General features: G+C 36.5%; 2 protein-coding genes across 4 annotated transcripts in view; one reads left to right on the plus strand and one right to left on the minus strand.

Annotated features, from left to right (window-relative positions):
• Positions 1 to 22,790, plus strand: part of Calx (sodium/calcium exchanger 3) — a 176,433-nt gene that overhangs the window by 75,924 nt on the left and 77,719 nt on the right. The gene's annotated exons all lie outside the window — the stretch shown is intronic.
• The window catches only part of LOC111514212 (uncharacterized), a 40,664-nt gene that overhangs the window by 15,555 nt on the left and 2,319 nt on the right, over positions 1 to 22,790 (minus strand). Inside the window, exons 2-3 of one of the 2 annotated variants that reach the window (XR_012467071.1) lie at positions 12,105 to 19,920; positions 10,765 to 10,979 (exon numbers count right to left, since the gene is read on the minus strand). Coding sequence is in view for 1 of the 2 variants with exons in the window: in XM_074181384.1 (XP_074037485.1) it covers positions 19,199 to 19,920 (722 nt within the window). In the remaining variant the exon portion in view is untranslated. Of the gene's footprint in view, positions 1 to 10,764; positions 10,980 to 12,104; positions 19,921 to 22,790 lie in introns of those variants that run through there. The other variant, XM_074181384.1, reaches the window with a different exon arrangement.

Here is a 22,790-nt window from a genome sequence, read left to right on the forward strand (position 1 = left end):
AGACGATACATAAGACAAGAAAGAAATCCAGAAGGAAGATAATGATTTGAAACTAGTGCGAAGCTCGTTCAATGTAAAGCAAAGACTCACTGGGTTCAGAATGGTTCATTGGTCCACCACACCGCCCTATTGCATCACGAGTGACAGGGCCCAGACGAGGCAGCGAAAGTGCACCAGCTGGTCGTACCAGCTGATCGTCAAAGTGTTGAACTAACTCCGAAATAGTAAAGCGGAGATATATTTCATAGCATCAACAGGATACTAGCATGAGTTTGACAGAGGTTCAGTTAGGTTCATAATGAGTGGGTCTCCTCTTTTCTTCACTGCAGTCTATGAGGCTCCATTGTATATCAGACCTATTCACACTCCACCAAATATAGCTTTGGTTTAGCCCAAGGTCTTGGCCATTTTAAGATACCAATAACCAGATTGGTTTGTTTCAAGTCCGATAGAGGAAGTGAAATTCTGCCAAAACTGGAAATTTGATTGGGTTAAGGCTGCTAGGCTGTTTCAACACCTTCCAAACGAAGATGACGATTCAGATCAAAATCTCTTCATAGCATGTTTCAGAAGTCAGTGACATATAGGTAGACCTGTCGGACAATGTGGGTCATTGTTGTGGAATTGTGGAATTGGCCGCGGTGGTAGTGCGCCCGACCCACAATCGGAAGACCGTGGGTTTGATTCCCGCCTCGATTTTTCGAGAGAATTTATTTGGTTGAAGCTGGGATGATTCTGCAACCGTGTTAGGAATCACATGTTGAAAGGTAAGACCTCGTTAGTCTTTAGCTCGCACAAGTTTCTCAACTCCTGAGAGATTTTTCAGATTCTTGCTGTAGTCTAACCATTATTTGGTAAATTTTTTTTCTGAAGATGTATGAAAGCCTAGAAATTGGTCATCCTATCAAAACCAGATTATATTCCAAAGAAATTTTACAGCTCCTCTTCTGAGAAGGAAGTCAGCAGCTTCATTGTCTTTTCAAGCAGTGTGGCCAGACATCCACACCAAAAAAAAATGGTCAGTTTTGTTGTTTTCACGAGTTCAAAACCAAGTTGGATGTTGCTTAGTGAAAGCCAAGTGATTCGAAAATCAAAATCTCTTCCACCGTTTTTTTTGGTGTAACTGTACTATATAAAATTGTTTCGACACCTACCTTCGTGTAACATAGTCTAAATTCATGTTCAATAACGGTTTCAGCGAATCCTCTCTTACTGAAATGTTTGTGGTTGGAATCATAATTTAGGGATTGTTCCGTGGGAATTGGTATTCTGTATAAGAAAGTTTCACACTCTTTGTCGATCTTCTTTACCATTACATCATTGTGGACAAGGTGACACGCTATTGACGTGCTGCAAGAAAGTGTTCAGTTCCATGTATTCGTGGTTCCGCGCTGAGGAGGTATCGTCAACGTATTCCAACCAGACTCGAGGCTTCTTGCGAGCGTCTTCAATGGCCAAAGTTTCAAATCGATCCATGTTATTCAGCTGTGATTGGTTGGCAGCCCTGGTCTTACATGAGAAAATCGTTTTCCCAGCTGAAGACAGCATTATAATGATTTCATGATTACTTCTATTGGGTCTTTCATTAAGTTCTTCCTATCTTTGAATTGAGTGTGTGTGTGGGATATCATCGAAATTTTATATTCGATTGAAAGACCTATTGACTATTGATGCCATTTTGTGAAATATAACATCGTTCGAATGTCCGCCACGGCTTCTCTGAGTGTAGCGCATCTGGAATGTTTCATGACTCTGACGAATAAATCAGACTGAATTATCGGTAAATAATAATATTATCCGGAGGTGGTTTAAAGGGCACCACAGGAGTAAAGGTAATAGCATTGCCGACTCTTTACCCAAGGAAGCAGCTGAACTAAGAGTTTTAGGACCCAGTGGCACCTACAGCCTGATGACTTCGACAATTGCGGAATCAGTCATACGTTCCACCCATGCTCAATCCCTAAAGAGATGAGATGGAAACAAAGGATGCAGTCTTGCCAGGATCACCCTGGGCGAACCTGGAAAGCTGGCGCCGAAGAAATATCTGGCGATGACCACGAGAGACCTGCGCTTAACAGTATTTCTGACTGGCCAACACACCTGGACACACCTCTATGCAGGATTTGTGAACAGGAAGATGAAACTGTCAGGCATGTCCTATGTGAGTGCCTGGAGTTATCGTCAATAACAGAGTGTGTGTTCGGTGAGTCTTGGCCTACACCTGCCGATATAAAGGAGATGTCTCCCAGAGACCTGGAAAGGACAGGATGGAATATGACCTAGGAGGACAACTCCTTGGAAGGATGTACAATGAGTCACATGTGGCCTGAGTGCGGTGGGCCTACACTCACCCTCCCTACTCTACAGATACATATACAGATCCAGATCCTCCGAAAGAAGTTGGTGATCATCGACCTATAGTGCTCGCCGTTGACAGTGATGACCTGGTCAACGTCATTCTCGAAAAAATATAGACCGATGACGCCGCTAGTCCAAAATCCATACCAAACAGTGATATTTTTCGGGATTCATTGGACGTACTTGGATCTCATGTGGATTGGTATCGTTCCAAATTCGATAATTTTTTTTTGTTCACGTACCAATTCATCCAGTAATGGACCTCATCACTGAAGATGATTTTTCGATGAAAATCAGAATCAGTTGCCAACTGCTCCATAGCACATTTAGCGAACACACGTCTTTATCTATGGTCGTTTACCTTCAGTTCCTGAATTAGTTAAATTTTGTACGGGTGCAGGCCCAAGTCACAACCCAAAATTCGCAAATTTGTTTTCTGCGGAAGGCCGAGATCTTGTGAGCGACGCGAAATCGACTGCTTCGGATTCTCCTGCACATTCTCACAGACAGCGGCGATGTTTTTGGAAGATCTTGCGTTTCGTCGAGGCATGGGTGTTGGTCGATCGTTTACTGAACCAATGGACTCAAATTCATCCAGCACATTGCGAACAGTCCTCTAGGTAGGACGATTATGGCGACCGTGAAATGAACGAAACGCGCGGTACGTTGCCCGAACAGAACTTCATTTTCATGAAACAATTTGATTATTTGCAAGCGTTGTTGAATGCTATATCCGTCCATGATCACTTTATAAAACAAACTAAATAGATGGACAACTAAATTGACATATTTAGTCTCAACAAAATGGCACTTCTCAATTGTCATTGGGGAATCCCTGTTAGAAGACCCTGTATCAATAACCTCATTTTAGCTTCCATATTATTTTTTTTTCATTGGTTTCGAATACAAACCTTTGGGTTTTCAAGATCGTCTTTTTCAAAGCATTATAATTTTCCTCATACCGTTGGCACGTAAATAACTATTTTTGCCCTGATACATTACCAGCATTCTGGCACGTAAGACAAACACGTTCCTCATTCAAAGGAGAACGCTTTTACCCTGACTCTCTAGGGAACGAAACGAACGCTCTTGTAAACCTTGGATGTGCAAATCTTGATAAAGCTGTTGCACATACAATTTACTAATGCCCTACGCCATCAAATTTGTTTCTGGTTAGCTGGAATGCTCACAAATTGCGGTCGTTTGGAATTATCTAAAAACACCCTTGATGGGAGAATCTCCAGAGAATTCCAGTGGAGTATATTTCTTGAACGGAGGATATTTCTCAGTCATGTGAGTTTTTATGAGTTTTTACGAATGAGGTTGAACTACCTATGAGTAGAGTAGGTAATGAACGATTGAGAGAGTTTCAGGGAGAAGTTTGTCTTTCAGTAAGTTTTAGGCCTTTATAATGAGCAAGATTACAGTTTTGTTCAAAAACGCTCACAATCAAAGTATAGGTAGTAATGAAACAATAATTATGTATAGTTTTTCTTAGAGTTATTATGTAACATTTGACAAAATGCCGATCGTAAACCCTTCAATTTCGTTGGACATTCATATACCAGAGTAATGGCGCCAATTTATGACGTAATGACTACTATGATCATAATATTACTGAGTCAGTTTTTTATATAATAGAGCCTAAAGGGAAATTGAAATCAGTTACAGCGAGCGCCAAACGTGATGGCAAGCCCGCTCCCATGCGCACAAACTCATTTTCAATATAACCCTCACTACAGCTCTTGCAAGACATACAAATGCTCTGTACAGAGGCTTATCATTACTTGTTCCCCAATGCTGTTGGCATTCGGTATTGTCTGAATAATTTGTGTTGTTTCTGAAAAACTGTCATCGCCTAACAAAAGTTCATTTTTGGTTAAGTATATCGTTATATATCATTTTAATGAATTGTACTACTACTTAAAATATCTAAATGAAATATGAAAAAAATTACATTCCATTTGCTACCCTTATTAAAGCTAATTATAATTACGACACTGGCTGGCAAGGAGCTTATTGTAATCCAACAGTAATTCAGTTCTGAGAGTCTATACCTGCGCGATCACCCGCCATCACGTTTGGTGCTTGATGTATTTCCTTTAAATACAATGGAAAATGGGTTTACCTATTCGTTTGTATTGGAAATTCATATTGAAAATTAATTTTGAATGAGTTGTTCCCAAACAATCACTATATGTATGAGAGAATGATTATATTGATATAATATATAGTAAAACAACTTGAGCATATGTGGCTTCTGAGCATATGTGGCTTATGAGCACTGTCGGGGGAGAGTGGGACGAGGTATTTCACCCCGTGTGGTCACCTGAATCTACACTGCAATAATAAGACATATGTTAACGTACGGAGCCATTGCATGGGGACCGAAAGTTCTACAAGCAACGGTCACCCAAAAATTATATGAAATACAGCGATTGGCTTGTTTAAACATCACAGGAGTCTTGAGAACAACACCAACCGCGGCAATGGAGATAATTACTAGTCTGACCCCTCTTGACCTATGAGGAGGTTGCGTTAATGGCCATGTTACGATTGCGCCCGGCTGGTGTACACTGGTAAAAATTTTTCCACCGGTACCGGTGGCAATTTAATTACCGCCCATATTAGCGAGAAATTACTTTCGTGTGTGATCTCACATTCCATGCGGAATATTATTTTGTAATTATACCCTGAAGACAAGTGTGGAATTTTTCAGTGTGATTTTTCATTTTGAGTGTACTTTTGTGTTGAAATAAAACTTTATAGGGTAAATTTGCGATATAAATTTATATCGAGATATTACACTCTTGACAGAAGTTTACAGTAGAATTTTACACTCTTATATAATTTCACAGTGGAATTCTATATCTGATAAAATTTTACTGTGTAATTTTTCATTTACGGGATATATTACATTGGGATATTCCGTTGTAAGAAGGTCCGTATTCAGAGTAGTTTTGAAGACAATGATACCTCAATCGGATGTTGACTCTTGACTCTTAAGTGGCCATTTTTAATCATAATTCAGATAATTGAATGCACAAGACATATTACACATTGATATATTAAAAAAATATGTATATACAAAATAGGTTCATATACATTCTTGAAATGAAATTCTATAAAACATTTTTTTTTCATTTTTAAAAAAGTCAAATAACAGTACAAAATAAAAAAAAACCATTCTTCAAATTAACACATTTTCTTTCTTGCTCATGGTGGTATTATTCGGAAAGAGAAACGAAAGTAATATTTCTTTTTCTTTTTTCCTCAATTGCTGTTATTATCCTGAAAGATAAATGAAATATCATCAAATGAATAGGTTTAGAAATCTAAAAATACAGTAAATTGACGAACACACATTCCTAGAGAAAAACTACTACTAGTTTGACTTCAATATTAATATTTCTCAAAAATTTTTGATACATAATCAACCGTTTAAATAAAAAATTAGATTTTTCCAAATGTTTTCCAACATTTTCTGAAATATAGCAAATAATGATATGGTATGAAGTGGTCCTAAAGTGTTTCTCGATTCCTTCAATTTTGAGTTCCAACTTGCCTCCCATCGCAAAAATGTTTTCAAATTCAATAATAATAATCACAAATCCTCAAATTAATCCAAAATCATGAGAGATACGAATAAAACGTTCAGATATTTTTTAGGTGAATGAAATTACGATTTAACATTGTCCGATATTTGCAACCACCAATACGAAACTTTATTCCTCATCGAAATTCATTTTTAAAATGGATCGTGCATACGGCGTCACTGATGAGTCACGCCACTGCTATCGAGTATATCTCTTTTTCTCAATACCATTCAGTAATTATCACAAACATTTTCAAATATATGTTCTGTAATTATTTGAAAATGAGTTAAAATATGTTGTACTATTCCATATAGTATGAAATAATTCGCGATGTGAGGTTAGGATTTACTTGTAATAAAAAAAACACTTTATAACGAGAAAACTCAATGAATTCATCTGTTTATTGGACTAGTTATTGAAATTTTACAAGAAATGTACTCACCTTCTTACTTATTTTCACCAACAACCAAAATATTCTAATGCACACGTCAGACAAACCGATGCGCTTCTGTAGACAAGAATGAACAATACAATAATCACTCACAAATACAAGCGTAATTTTACATTCGATAAAGAGATGGCGAAAATTTACATTTCACTAAGGGGAAATACCCATCGTCCAGTTAGTAATTCTCTTCACTTGAAATAATACGTTATCATTTCACACATATATTAGATGAATATTTAACTCTCAATGAAAAGTAAATTGTCTACTGAAATTACGCTCGGGGATGTGAATTATTCAATAGAGAGAGTATATTTTCAATAAAACTGAAGTAATTTTCTTCGTTCGAAATGAAAATTCCGAGGTAAATTTCAATCATTTTTCCCGGTGTAAACCTCAAAGTAGGAATGTGTCAATTGAGGCGGAGTCTATGCCGAGAAGCGCTTACTGCGCAACCTCTGCTGCAGGCAACCAGTGATGCAATTGAACCCAGGTTTGTGTTTGATAAACCCAACAAAATACAAATAAAACAGAACATAAAGTCAGATGCTACAAATGCAATACGCATATACACAGACGGCTCGAAAACCAAAGAAGGCTCAGGATGTGGAGTGTACTCCAGATCACTAAGCCTTTATTTTAAGCACACTACTGGAAATACATAAGAACCTGCGGAATTCAACTCTGCAATCCGTTGTCCATGAACACAATACCCGCGGGGCCAATAAAATCAGAGTACCCAGATATAGACTTGCTAAATCTTCCAAAAACTCACTCAACTACAAACTATATAATGTGCTACCACATAAGTTAAAAAATGCAACCATGTATACGTTTAAATTCACTATCAAACTCTTCTTGACGGACAACGCTTTCTACTCACTAGATGAATATGAAACTTGTGTGATAAACGGGGGCTTGATGACGTATACTCGCTGAGCAGTCATAAACCCAACCTAAACAAATAGTTTCACATGTATGTATCTATGTTTAATCTTAATATTAACACTTAATTTTAACTAGATTTTTTGTTTTGTAACTTCTGCACTTTATATTTTTTTATGACTTTATGTATTTATCATAGTCAAGTGACTTACTATTATTATTATTATTATCTCAAACTGCTTCAAGCATATGTATTGACGTGTCTATAAACTGTATGTTTCTGAAGATTAAATTTATTATTATTAAGTGGGGATTGGAAAAAATACAAGCGTGGTTCAAACAGAACTGGCTGGTATCTCAATTGCCACAAAAGAAATAACCAGGAAAGGAATTTGTGGCAAAACATAACAATCTGCACTGATAGCAGACAAGCCCTATTAGCCTTGAACAGAAAACGTGTTACATCAGGGCTAGTACTAGAGTGCCACCAAGACTTAGCCAAAGCTCGATAGATAATAACATTATCCTGGGGTGGATTAAAGGGCACAACAGGAGTAAATGTAATCGCATTGCCGACTCTTCAGTTAAGGAAGCGGCTGGACTAAGAATTTTAGGACCAAGTGGCACCCACGGCCTGATGACTTCGACAATTGCGGAACCAGCCAAACATCACACCCATGCTCAATCCCTAAAGAGATGGTTTGAAATCAATGGATGCAATCTTGCGAGGAAGAAATATCTTGCGATGACCAGGAAAAATCAACGCTTAACAGTAGGATTTCTGACTGGCCGTTGTCAACTAAGGAAACACCTCCACAATATGGGGCTAGTGGACACACCTCTATGCAGGATGTGTGAACAGGAAGATGAAACTGTCAGGCATGTCCGGAGTTATCGTCAATAGGAGAGTGTGTGTTCGGCAAGTCTTGGCTACACCTGCCGATATGAAGGAGATGTCTCCCAGAGACCTGTTCACCTTCCTGGAAAGGACAGGATGGACGATGACCCAGGAGGGCAACTCCTTGGGAGGATGTACAATGGGTCACATGTGGCCTAAGTACTCCATACTCTATAGATACAGAACTTGAACTGGCTTATTCATTTCCAATTTCACATATGAGTTATGTAATGGACTGGGAACTCTTTGGTTTGATTTGAAATTTGTAATTTGTTTGACGTACATTGAAACAGTTCAATTTTTCTCATTTTTAGGGATTTTGTTAGCAGCTTTGTTCAACTCAGGGCTTTCTTACAACTTGCCTTTTCTCATTCAAGTATCGCTTTATTGTGACATTTTCTATTCAAATAATATGACCTTCTACCCTCTCAATTATCGATTCAATTGAGTTTCGCCTAAAACTAATTAAAAATGCAAACATGATGTAAGAAAAATCTTACCAACCCATTAAATGTACATGTTATAAATTAATTACCAATTTCAACGACAGAAAACAGATTCAGTAGAGGGGATAGATTCAATTCGATTTGTTCATGAAGATTTTCAGAATTTTTAAATCTACTAAGTTCTGAGCATTCTGAAAGATTGGGTTTCAAAGCTTTCTATTCCAAATGTAATAATTCATAGACGTGCTTGAACTTCTGCCTCTCTGCCAAATATGGTTTGCAAATGTAGATTTGGTATCCACATCCAAGAAACCACTCATATGTTCATTTATTCTTTGAGAAAAGTTATTCTCTGTTTGACCAATGTAAAGTTTCGAGAAAGAACCACACTTCAACTTATACTCCTGATCCATCCGACACATACATTTTCTCAAACTTTTACTTGTCCGGTAAACCACTTGTAAGTCTATCCTTTTCAACATACCTCCGATTTTATTGAAAGTATGCCAATGTTCTATGACACTTGTCATGATTCTTGAAGAGGGATAGACCAGGTGAACCTATAAAGTTCTTCATTAGAATTTTTTATTTTTCAGATGCTGGAAGATCAAAAACTTCAAAAGAAAGGTCGATAAAAATACTTTTTGTCTTTTAGTGCCACCCAGTTTCCAAATTAGGCCATCTTGGGAACTACTCCTCATTAATGAACCCCGTTTTAAATCGTATTCTGATATCTTATCCTTTCCGAAATGGAATTGGGGTTCGTTCTCAATATATTTCTTGAACAATACTTCAATTTATCCATTTACATTCCGCTTCTTTATTCTCAAATCAATGGCTCTAAGAGCCAAGACAATTATTCATTATTAACTTTCAGTGGAAAGGGGTTCACTAATTACGGGGCCATTATTCTATTCGGGGAGCTTTGCAGCATAAATCGGGAATTATCAGGACTTGGTGAATACAGAGGTTTAGAATTAGCAGTCGCTTCAAGCACAAGATGAGGTTATATTGATTCCTGGATTATTCTGTTATTCATGAATCGAATCTCATCGGGACGCCATGGCCACGTAGCCAACGACGTCGCCATGGCTACTCCTGGCAACTGTGGGTCGCCAAATCACGTCGCCAAACACGTAGCCAAGAACCCCACCACCCGACATTTTACAGCCACTACTTCAGTTGCATTCCGTACATAGACAGAAATGGACGTGGAAGAAATCGCACTGTTATGTTATCTACGTCGCAAAAATATTAAGCAGAAGAAGAAGAAAGAAAAAATATGGGTTCATCCTTTTATAACAAATCGAAGCGAATGCGAATGCAAATTTCGTGAAATTGTATGAATATTTATTGAAATATCCTGAAAAATTTTACAATTACGTGAGAATGTCATCGGCATCATTTGATGAATTATTGAGTTTATGTCGCGATGATCTGACTAAACAAGATACAGTTTTAAGGAAATCCGTGAGTCCAGAAGAAAAACTCTTTGTAACATTGAGGTAAGTAAATATTTATTTTTATTAAACGATTACATGTTAAACAACACCATTACACATTACCCACATTTAACCATTAATGAAACTCATAAGATTAATTATTATTAATAAAACTATTACGATTGAAATTAGCTAATTTAATACATATCAAGAAGAGATGATTCTTCAGATACAGTTGATAAGGGTGACTGAATGGATGGTGTCATTTCAGAACCTCCAGGAAGAGTTGAAAATTCAGAGTGATATGTATCTGTTTGGTGTGGTTGCGACCGCGAGCATTCCGAATACGGGTTTCCATAAGAAATGCCAGGGCGTCCATAAGAAGGCGCTGGGTGTCCATGAGAAGCCCCAGCGTGTCCATGAGAAGCCCCAGCGTGTCCATGATAAGTGCCCGGAGAGTCGATACGAATAGCATTTTCCAGTAGAGTCATCATTTTAATTTTTGTGGCCATTTTTCATTCTGACGGTACTTTTTTTAGCGTACCTACCAAAGACAACATAAATAGTCTATCTTCATCCTCACTGTTGGCCTCGTGTTTTTCTCGTATTTCTATGCTTCGTTGCAATGTTTCGAGGAATTTATCATTCTCATTGTCGGTAGAACTATTTTTTGTTCTTTTATTTTCATTAGGACGTTGTAGAACCTCACTGTTTTCTTCAACATCCACAGATCCTTGGTCAGCATCGTGTTTTGATTCCTTTATAGTTTCAAAAATTGTAGCTGTTGAAAGAAAAGGTATTCACTTTTCCGTGTTCCACCACCAGATCCAGACTTTAAATGCTTCTGCCGACAAACTTCCCTGGTAAAACAGCCTCGGATGCTTTTCCACTTCTTCTGTAACGCAACAGCTGAAACGAGACACATTTAAATTAATTTGGTGGAAGATAATTTAATTAATTAATTAATAAGATAGTAATAAATTTAATTTTTTTTGTTCTAGGTATCTTGCATCAGGATGTACGTTCAAGGAACTCTATTACAACTACAGACTTGGCTATACAACGATTTCCACTATAATTAGAGAAGTGTGCGATGTAATATGTCAACATCTAGACAAATTTATAATTATGCCGAGCACCGAAAATGATTGGGAAACAATTGCAAATGGATTCGAAAAGAACTCGAATTTTCCGCATTGCATTGGTGCTATCGACGGAAAACATATCAGACTAATTCGACCGATAAATTCCGGATCGCTGTACTATAACTATAAACATTACTTTTCCATTGTTTTGCTTGCAATATGTGATGCTAATTACAATTTCACATATGTAGATATCGGAGCGTATGGAAAAAGCAGTGATTCTGGAATTTTCAAAGAAACTTCTTTTTACCAGAACCTCATTAGCAATTCTTTTAATATCCCTGAGGCCAAGCCACTAATCGAAAATGGTGACTACATTCCATATACGGTAGTTGGAGATGAAGCGTTTGGTTTACACCAAAACCTCATGAGATCATATGGAGGACACAATCTCAGTTATAAGCAAAAAATCTTCAACTATCGTTTATCTAGAGCACGCCGTTTCATTGAATGTACATTTGGTATATTATCCAATAAGTGGAGACTATTCCACAGACCACTAAATGTACATATAGATTTAGCAAAAAAAATTGTGAAGACATGTTGCATTTTGCACAATTTTGTGCGGTCAAGAGATGGCTATTCATACGACGATACTTTGACAATACTGGGGTTCCAACCTGCTACAGATCAAGAACGCAACAGAGGAGGTAGAACGGCACTATAAGTTCGAGACAAACTGGCAGAATATTTTGTTAACCATAACCCACTACCATGGCAAGAAAGAAATAACTAAGAATCCGTCCCTTAATTACATATTTCTTATAATTATTTTATTATGTATTATTATATAATTTACCTAATATACAGGGTGTTCAAACAAATAAATAATTCTAAATATTAACATATAATATATTGTGATAAAATGGTAATAAAACAATGGACTTACATAGTTCTTTTTTTTCTTGGTTGCTCATTTCTTCCTTCTCTTGAAAAATAATCACCAATTCGTCCCAACATTTAATTTTCAAGTTGCGATCCGAATAATCTTTTGAGGCACTATTCCACAAACATAGCCGATTTTCGATTTCCACAATGAATCTTTCAGTGTCGAAACTCATTTTGCTTCCGGGTGTTCTACTTGGCCACTGGTTGGCGACTGAGTGAGTGACGGTGCATAAACTGTACCGTAAATTACTGGCGACGCCGCCTGTGGTGGCCAGGGGAGCCAGTCTACACAAGAGTAGCAGTCGACAGTGGCGACGCCTCCATTTCTGGGCCGTCGCCAAGGGGTAGCCACGTGAGGTACCTCTCATTCATTTTAAACGAGTTAGCTGGAAGCGTCGCTGGCTACGTCGCCATGGCTTCCGGTGAGGTATGGCCCTTAACATCTTGAGCGATCATCAATATGGCTTCTGACCTTCTATCGTATGTTACCCATATTTGGAATAACGCAATCGAACGTTCCCTGCAAATGGCAGTCGATGGATATCTCTCGAATACTTTCACCATCAACGCGGGTGTTCCCCAGGGATCCATATTGTCTCCAACTCCCTTTTTATTGTTAATCAACGACTTATTGGTGAAAAAACAAAAATCCAATATATTACTTTGCTGACGACAGCATACTTGTCTCGTCATTCCATTTGGACTCCAGGATATCAGCTGCGGATGCATCGGCAGCAAGAGGTTGCATATCTCAAGTGATTTCGAATTAGGGTGGAACTAACCAATTCAATGCCAAAAAAATCCACTTTAATGTCGTTTCATGTTTCGTTTGTTTGAAGGAGAATTTAATTAAATTCGAAACGTCGGGAAGGAAACAATTGTTTTCTTGAGAAAAAATTGATCCTGTTACCCAACAAACTTTTTCTTCAGAAAAAATATTGTACCTACCATCAAACTAGCAAGAGGAATTATTTATGGTTGAAAGTTTCAAATTGACATTTTATATTCTGGAAATAACATTCGATTAACGTTTGTTTGATAATGGTTGATAATGTTTCATGGTGAATTGAACTAGTTCGGACTTCCATTGTCTAATATGATTCTGATATGACTCAAAATCTATGGAAGAACGAGTAAAATTAGAATGAATAGCTGAAATTTCAAATATACAGGCTGATTCACGGTGGATGGCACATTAGACGTTTCTGCTTGGTGCTTTTTTAAAGTTGATCCAAATGCATTGAAATTGTTCTGAATTCGTATAAATTTCTTGAGGTTCATTGGCGGTAGATTCGGATACATTTCATTGAACTTTCTACATGTTCTGCTGATAATTTTGTCACACTGTCCAAAAATAATAAACAAATTCATAAGAACTTCGTTTGAATAGTTTTGTTCCATCGTTTTGAAGGTATTTGCAACTTCTGAAGTGACGAAAATGTCGATATTATTAGGAGAATGTCACAACGCTACTGTCAAATAGTAATCATGGCCTGCTTACCAAATACCGAATGGAAATACCATTCTGAAGGGACATTTTCACAAATAAATGTTCATAAGTCCGAAACTTGACTAGTTAGGTATAGGTATGATATACATAGAAAGAAAGCAAATTTCAGCAGCTTTCCGAATTTTCAATAATATACAGGGTGTTCCATTTAAAATAATCAAATTTCAGCAACTTTTTCAAGCAAACGAAAAAACTGTATTTTTTTACCACCCTGTATTGAAGTAACGGAGATTAGGCTGACCTGTGGGAAGTGTCCAAGTATCACCTAACTCCAAATCAAATTTCGATATCATAGTACTTCTTAACTGAAAGATATCGGCATTTTTAGAAGTCATGATTTTCGAAGAAAAAAATTGAAATTAATTTTTATTTCGAAAACGGTAACAGATAGGTATAGGGAAATATCAAGAAAAGTTGTCGGGCAATTGTTGGAGATTCCAAAAATAATATTATATACAGAGTGTTCCATTTGAAAAATCAAAGTTGCTACTGCTTTCTAATAGAAGCGGCAACACCGCATTGTCGAAAATATTTTAGTTGGCTAGAGAATGTCCGAATATGCCCTCCATTAAACTTTCAAAGTGATCCGTTGTCTGGTTCACCAGAAACGTCTAATGTGCCATCCACCGTGAATCAGCCTGTATTGTGGAATTGGCCGAGGTGGTAGTGCGCCCGACTCACGATCGGAAGACCGTGGGTTCGATTCCTGCCTCGACCAGATATTTTTATCGAAAGAATTTATCTGGTTGAAGCTGGGATGATTCTGCAACCGTGTTAGGAATCACACGTTAAAAGGTAAGACCTCGTTAGTCCTCAGCTCGCACAAGTTTATCAACCTCTGAAAATTGTCGTTCGTATGGGGGCGACAGCTGATTAATGGACAAACAGATTTTAAACAGATTTTCAGTAACACGTGAAATGAAAATTTATTAAAACGAATGAAGTAATCAAGATAAAAAATGAAAATGACCACAGAGTAAAATAAAATAAAAAAAAATAGAAATGAACAGAAAAAAAATTAAAATCGAAGAAAATTGAGAAAAAGAGATTTTAAAGTTACTTCACTAAGTTTCGATTGTTAGCATGCGCAATCGTCTTTGGGTAATGACTGGACTATCCCTCCGTGTGATGACTATTTATATATCATTCGAGCGCTTTCACCTACTCCTTTTTCTTCTACCCTCTTCACCGTTTTAGGAGGAGTTGGCCGTTTAGCGGAAGTTCACCGTTTTCCCGCTTGATTACAGGTTTTCGTTTGTTGCGCATCTCTACGCTAGCTTGGCTGAATGCTTCGTTGGACAACATATATGCAGCTTCTTTGAACTTTCTCTCCAAACAGTGTTCCTCCCTATAGATGATCTCAGCTTGGGATAACTCAATATTGATGTTATTCCCGAGTTGCTGTGTGTTTCACTTGTGCTCGGTAATGCGGACTTTCAATGGCCTCTTAGTTTCACCGACATGGTATTTGACGGACTCATAGGGTCCGCGTCTGGTGGCATGGTTTTCATGAGGTTACTACGGATGGTGTTTCTGGATCTGAAGCAGGTTCTGATGTTGTACTTGATCCCAATTTTTATTATCCTTTTCGACAATCATCTGACGTAGGAGAGGGTAAGCACTGGTTGTGATGGCTTTTCTTACTTCTGAGGCTCTTGCTGTCTTCTAGCCAAAGTCTGCTTCACTATCACTTTGAAGTAACCATTCCGTTGAAGATCTTTTTTGATGATGCTTAGCTTACCAAGATGCATAGATTTCGAATCCTATCAGAAACATATCAGACAATGAAAGTCCGAACCAGTAAAATTCAACAGTGGATTAAATCACCAGAAAACTCAGTTTCTGTCGAAAATAGCAGCAAAAACAATTCGTAATTTGGAAGGACAGCCCCATGACTGAAATGTGGGACCAGAACAAAACATTTACATCAATCGTTTTCTACTTTGCCAGAAATGAAACCGAGGCAGCAGGAGAGTTTTCTCTGCAACACGAAACAACAGATCTATTATCTTTATTATCTTCCTGCAGAAGCTCAAAATAGGGATGTTTCCAGCATACGACCCTCTTCCTAATTGTTTGAAAGCTTTTATGCCTACCTTGCTCGCACAGAACGTCTTTTCAGTTGATTTATGATTCACTAGCCGGAGAAAGATTATTTTTCAGGAGTGGTGGTCGATGAATAATTGTCTTCTCGGGATATTGTGTTGATTCGTGATAGTGTGATATTGTGAACTATATCATGATAATAATAATAATAGTAATAACTTCATTTATTCATATGAAAGGTTTCACACAAAATAATAATGATAGTTGAATAAATAAAAATGACGATGAGTGCAAAAGCAATTGCTTCGTATAAAAGGAACAATAATATTTCAAAAATTTATTAAAACACATATATTGTATATAGATATAAAGTTACCTATAACATTAATGATAGTAAAAGGGATATACATTGTGTAACTAAATAAGTGTAAAACATTGGAGGAGGTGATTCCTCATCGAAAAAAAGATAGGATCTTTCATATAAAGAAATTTCATTGGAGCATCCTTTGTTAAGTTGCAGCCCCTTAAAGGGGGTACATAAAATTTGTATAACAATTTTTTTCACAAGCACTAAAAAAGTTACAATATTGAAATCAACCTGACGTTTTGTACTACCAAAAAGACACTTAGCCAAAAATTTATTTGGTTTATCCCATGGTTGTAAGGGGTGGAAAACGCAACCCCTAAAATTAATTTCCAATGTACCTTTTTGTTTTATTATTTGTTTACCATTCAAAAATTCATTTCCGATAGCCTGTTCCATTCTAAACAGAAAATGTCTACTGGGTTTTTTGCCCAAAATAAACCAGTTCGCAGCAAAAAATTATTTTAGGAACAACAAGCGATTCCGTAGCTCAGGTGACTCGCTGTAAGTGCATGGTACAAAATTTTGAGGTTAAAATTTTTACCAAAAATTTAAATTCAAAAAGTATGCAACACAACTTATTACAAATATACTGAATATGAGTATCCCATTTAAGATGTCAATCTATTATTACTCCTAAGTATTTCACTTTAGATTCGGGAAGTATTACATATTGATCAATTTTCAGTTGTGAAAAATAATGTTTGCTGAAATTATTGCAACTGAAAGGTATATAGTGAGTTTTTTCAGATTCACTGTCAATAATCGATGTTCGAGCCTTGTAAAAAATGGCTGTATCATCTTCGAAGCCCAATATTTTAACCTCTACTCCTGATGGAATATAGTCCATTAACATATATGTTGAATGAAATTGGCCCCAGAACTGTGCCTTGGGGGACTCCTATTACAGTTTCTTGTATATCACTCAAAATGTCATTAATTTTTACACACTCAAGTGTGTAAAAGAAGTCTATTGGCGAGACAGCTCGTGACATGTTGTTGTTAGGCAACAAAAGCGTTTCTGAGCAATAATTTTTTTTAAACCGATTTTGTTTTTAAAAATCATAATATTCATCACTGATAAAAATCTAAAAAAAAATTCAAATATCTCATAAGCAATACACTTGTTTATAACAATTTTTAAACAAATAGAGCTAAAAATTATGAAAAATCATTTTAATGTAACTTGAAATAATAAGAATACGAATAAATTTGGATATTAAAAAAAAATATTTTTATTGCATTTATTGAATATTTCCCTTTTTAACGTTTTTGATTATTAAATTTTTCCAACGGAATTTTTTTTTGAAGGCTTTCAAGAAAAGCTCCAAGAAGTGTACAAAGTTTAAAAATCATCAGGGTTTTAATGTGAATTTAAAACTTGTAAAAATTAGGTAATTAACTAAAGTGTTAGGAATCACACGTTAAAAGGTAAGACCCCGTTAGTCCTTTGCTCGCACAAGTTTCTCAACTTCTGAGAGTTGTCGTTCGTATGGGGGCGATAGCTGATTAACGGAAAAACAGATTTTAATCAGATTTTTTTTAAACAGATCTAATAAAATAATCAAGGGAAAAACATTTTTCCCATGGATTTTCGTTAATTCAAGTGTCTAGGAGGTATGTGATTTTTTTTCTCAATGATGATATTTCAGGGGGTAAAAATAATGTTTAGTTTTCAAAGGTCCGTATGGTTGACTCATAAAAACGAAAAAAACTGTTGTAATAACCTAATTAATCTTAAAGGAAAATTATTTTTTCTGTTAGAGAATTCGACAATGATAGTAAAACTTATTGAAATTTATCAGAATGCTGGAAGTTATTCATAAAAATCATAATTGAATGATATTTGATCACATAAAATTTGATAATTAACGGAGAATCATTTATTATTTCATTTGAACGATGTCTTTCAATAATCATAATAATAATAATATTGTTTTTATTCCTTTTAAATGTTCATGAACAATCATATAGGAAACGTCAAGTAAAATATAACATGTAGATGTATAACACGGAGTTAATAAATAACATAGAGATTACAGTACATTGATCACAATTATTTGGGAGTATACTCAAAATACTCATTGATAGAATAAAAACATCCCTCTAAAAGGTATTCTTCAACTTTCCGTTTGAAAGTAGACATTAATGGGATACTCTTTATAATTGATGGCAGACAACTGAATAACTTGGAGCCTGCTAGAGATGGTGATTTTTTAAACAGTATCGTACGATATTGCTGCAGTTTAATTAGATTTATATTTCTTATTGGGTAATTGTGACACTTTGATTAGTTTCAAACTCAGACTCCTTCATTTTTACAAAAAGCAGACGATTATAAATGTATATGTATAGATGGAAGCGTTAAATTCTTTTTTTCTCCTAAAAATGGGTCTACAGGAATCTGTGAGTCGAAGACCATACAACATACGTATTATCCTTTTTTGAGAGATGAATGCTCCACTGATGTTGATCCCTTCGTCCCACAAAAGCACATTGTAAGATAGTACTGAATAAACAATCGCATAGTGAATATTCAACAAATTCTCTTCATTCATAACCTTTTTAGGTTGTACCAATGCGTAAAAACTGGTGTTGATTCTCTTGCAAACATAATTTATGCGAACTTGCCAACTCAACCCAGAATCTATATGAAGTCCTAAAAATTTTGTGGTTTCCGACGGATAGATAGTGATATTATTTATATCAACCTGTATAAGTGTCTGAGTGTCCTCGGTTGAAGAATTGAACTAACACCATTTTGTCGACATTGACTATAAGTTTCGACTGTAGTTCCGCAGGACTATCAGTTACTTCTGAGACTGCAGTATCATCGGCAAAAGGTGATATTGATTTTGTACGTAACTGTTGAGGTAAATCATTGATATAAATCAGAAAAATCAGTGGTCCCAAAACTGAGCCCTGTGGAACTCCAATGTCTAGGTTGAATGTAACAGAGTTCGTACCATCCCATGTACAATATAATTTCCTGAACTTTATATATGATATTACCCATGCAAGAAATGTCCCTCTAATACCTATTGCATATAATTTGTTTGTAAGTATATCAAAATCTATGGAGTCGAATGCCTTGGATAAGTCAAAGAAAAACGCAGCTACAAATTCTCCTTTGTAATAAGTACTTACATTTTTGCTTCATATAATCATTAGAGGTTCATTGAGTATAATCTAGTCTTGCACATCGCCCTCCTAATGGAAAAGAGATGATTTTTTGCAGTTCTCCAAAATACCTCTGAGTCAATTCTTCATCTAAATATTCTGAGCATGAATCGGAAAACGACACTGCACTGGCGCAAACAGGGACATTATCCAGCTCACATAAATTATCCCGTATCGTTGTAGAGTTCATCTTGAAGAGCCAACGATAGATGTTCATCAAACAAAAGCAATTCCATGGATTGACACCCATGAGGATGTTACCCACAGATACTTTGGCCATGAGACGATTTGACAGGAAATTGAGAAAATTACCACCTATTGCCAAATATTCAATTCTAAGATTGTTCGAGAACACTTCAGCTTGGATATTTGTTAGTCTGTTGTTCCTCAACCCTAGGTATTGCAGATTTTCCAGACCCTCAAATGCTCCAGGCTCGATGTTGCTGATCTCGTTATAATCGAAATTAATCACCTTCAGCTTGGTGAAAGCTGCAAAAGTTCGCCTGAGTATGAAACGGATTTTATTTTTTTGGAAATCTAGAGTTTCCAGGTTGGTGGAGCAATCGAACCATCCACTGTTGAAATAGTCGAGATTGTTGTGAGATGCGTTCACATGTTTCAAGTTGTTCAAGTTAGAGAAAGCTTGGTTTTCGATCCAATCGATTTCATTGTATTGTATGGATAGATTTTTCAGTTTTGGAGTCACCTGGAACAAGCCTACAAAAGAAGAGAAATGAAATTTCACCTCAGAAGAAAACAACAAACGGTTTATTACATGCTGTGTTATTCTGATGATGCTCCCAAATGTGAGCAATTTTAGAATAAAATCAATTACTCTTCGAAAGCATGAAGTTTAGTTGTTGAGTTCATCATAATTAACAAATTCCTCATCGCACTAACACTACGAGAGACTGAATTGAAGATGTGAATCGGCCGTCTTTCTGCTTGGTGGCTCCAATCGTAGTTGGTTAATGCGCCTGTCCAGTGAACAAGATAGCTAGATTAGAGTCCCAATCGGTTCTGGACATAGATTTCGGTTTTTGTTGCTGAAAGGTGTACAAACTAGAATATAACATGCAGGCATTTCTCTTCAATACAGTGCACAATGTAGGCATCTCTTTATCTACCAGGGTATACGAATATTGAACCCAATGATCAGTTATTCCAGAGCATGAAGTTAATAATGCCGCGAATGTATTGAAGTTTCATCAAAGATGCATATCCAACACATTGGTACCAACTTCGACTTGACAGCAAATGAAATCAAAAACAATCTCATATCAGTTAATAATTTGAATAAAAAACACGTTCGGTTTCGCTAGAAATACAAATAGTGTTGAGAACTTTTGTTATTAAACTAGTCACAAACTCAGATAACTTTTGATGCACTGGAGTTCTTTCCCAACACCAAAACGTTATTTTCAACACCTCGACATGTGTTTCGATCACCAAGTGATCATCTTCAAAGAGGAAGATCAAAACTGTTTTAAAAGTGATCATCCTCAAAGAAAAAGATTAAAACTGTTTGAAAAGTTTTAATCTTCCTCTTTGAAGATGATCACTTGGTGATCGAAACGAGTGTTTCAAAGAATGTTTTGGAATTCAAATTGAACTATATCAACTATTCAACTATTTCAATATTATCGAGAGGGAACTACCTGAAAATCTACTTTCAAATGAGATTGCAAGTGATATCATAAAACTAAAAATTTCAATACTATACAGGGTGATCTCCACCCCCCATTATACACAGTGAGTTTGGAATGATGTCATCAATTTCAGGTGGTAACGCAAGTTTTACTAAAAATATTGTTTTTTATTAAGAACTACGTATGTTTGTTACGAGTAAGAAGGGGCATTTTTTCGTGATATTAGATTTAAAATTTTCATATCAGTAGCATCGTCAAGGGTTACTTGATTGATTTGTTTGGTATAATCATTGTTTTCGATAAGTTTGTTAATAAATTCAATGCCACAAAAATCCAGCCAGTGTCAAAAAAGGCTAAACTGTTGAAATGCTTAACAAATAAACAGTGGGGCGCAGATGGTAGGACATTATTGACTTTATATAGAACTTTAATAAGGTTAAAATTAGACTAGTCACTCCCACTACAAAAGCAAATATTCCATTTCAAGAACGAAAAATTCTTCCCCTCAACCTCATACAGATGCACGAACTTCCACAAGTCCAATCCAAACTTTCAAAAATAACTCCTCCATGGCGTATTCCCTTACCGAATATAAATACTCAGCTACTATCCATGAGCAAAGCAACCACAAATCCCCAGCTGATCCAGGCTGATTACCAAATTATAATGTCTCAATGCCCACTTCACCAGAAAATTTTCACTGATGCCTCAAAAACAACTCGTGGTGTAGGACGTGCATTCGTAACGAAAGAGACCGCCTGTAAATTTTCTTTACATGAATCTGCCACTATTCTCACTGTAGAACTTTATGCCATCTATGAAGCTCTTTCCTTCATTAAAATGGCACCTGGTGAAGAGTTTTTGATAATTATGGACTCTCTCAACTCTCTTATTTTTTTGTCGAAAATATATACCCATCACGTACTGGTAAATATGATAAAAGAGGAGATGAATCAACTAGATAACAGGACAGTAACCCTCCTATGGGTTCTTTCACATAATGGGATTGCTGGAAAGATATAGCCGGTAAACTTGCCCGAGAAGCTGTAGAATATCCAGCATGTAGTCTCAGTATGAAAGCATTGCCGATAGATCTCAAATCCTATTTCCATTGCAAAATTGTAGAAATGTGGAATCACTACTGGTCTCAAAAACCTTCCAAACTTAAGGAAATCAAGGCTACATTATATCCTTGGAAAAACAAAGTAACAAACCGCTTCCATCAAGTCATAATTACCAGATTATGACTGAGCCACACTCGCCTTACGCATGAACATCTATTGAGGAAAGAACCGCCACCAAAATGTTTCGCGTGTGCTTGTGACTGTTAAGCATGTTCTGGTAGAGTGCCCACTTTTCACAGTTGAGAGACTGAACAATAAAACTCCCTCCAAACTAAGTGAAATTTTCCAAAATAGCAATACTAACAATATTGTTGAATTTCTTTTAAAGAATGTAAACTTTTCTTTAAACTGTAATGTAGGAAACTGCATGTTTCAGATATATTTTATATGTTTGCCGCTAATAGCTACGGCTGATGCGGTTTTTTCTAAATGAAAAAAAATCCAGCCATCGGTTTTCTCCAAGAAGACAAATGTCTCCGAACCGGATATAATAATGTCAGTACAGACAATTCCGCTTTCTGCTTAGATACGTTTTTTGGGGGTTGAAACGGACATCAGTATGTCTTGGCACAATCATGTCGCTGGAATTGTAACGACTGCTTCTCAAAAGCTTGGAACACTGTTCCGAACCAGAAAACTGGTATCAGCAACTTTTGATGCTTTATAAAGCTCAGACCTTCTTTGGAGTGTTGTTCTCATGTATGGAGCTCTACCCCCAAACATACTCTGAAGCTGTTGGATGCCATTCAGAAAAGAACCATCCGCCTGATTGGAGACGCGAACATCACTTGCACCTTGATAGTCTGGAACACTG

Source organism: Leptinotarsa decemlineata, unplaced genomic scaffold (genome assembly GCF_025532065.1).
Source record: "Leptinotarsa decemlineata unplaced genomic scaffold, Ldec_3_MD MMD2_tig00026307_RagTag_RagTag, whole genome shotgun sequence".
Taxonomy (NCBI): domain Eukaryota; kingdom Metazoa; phylum Arthropoda; class Insecta; order Coleoptera; family Chrysomelidae; genus Leptinotarsa; species Leptinotarsa decemlineata.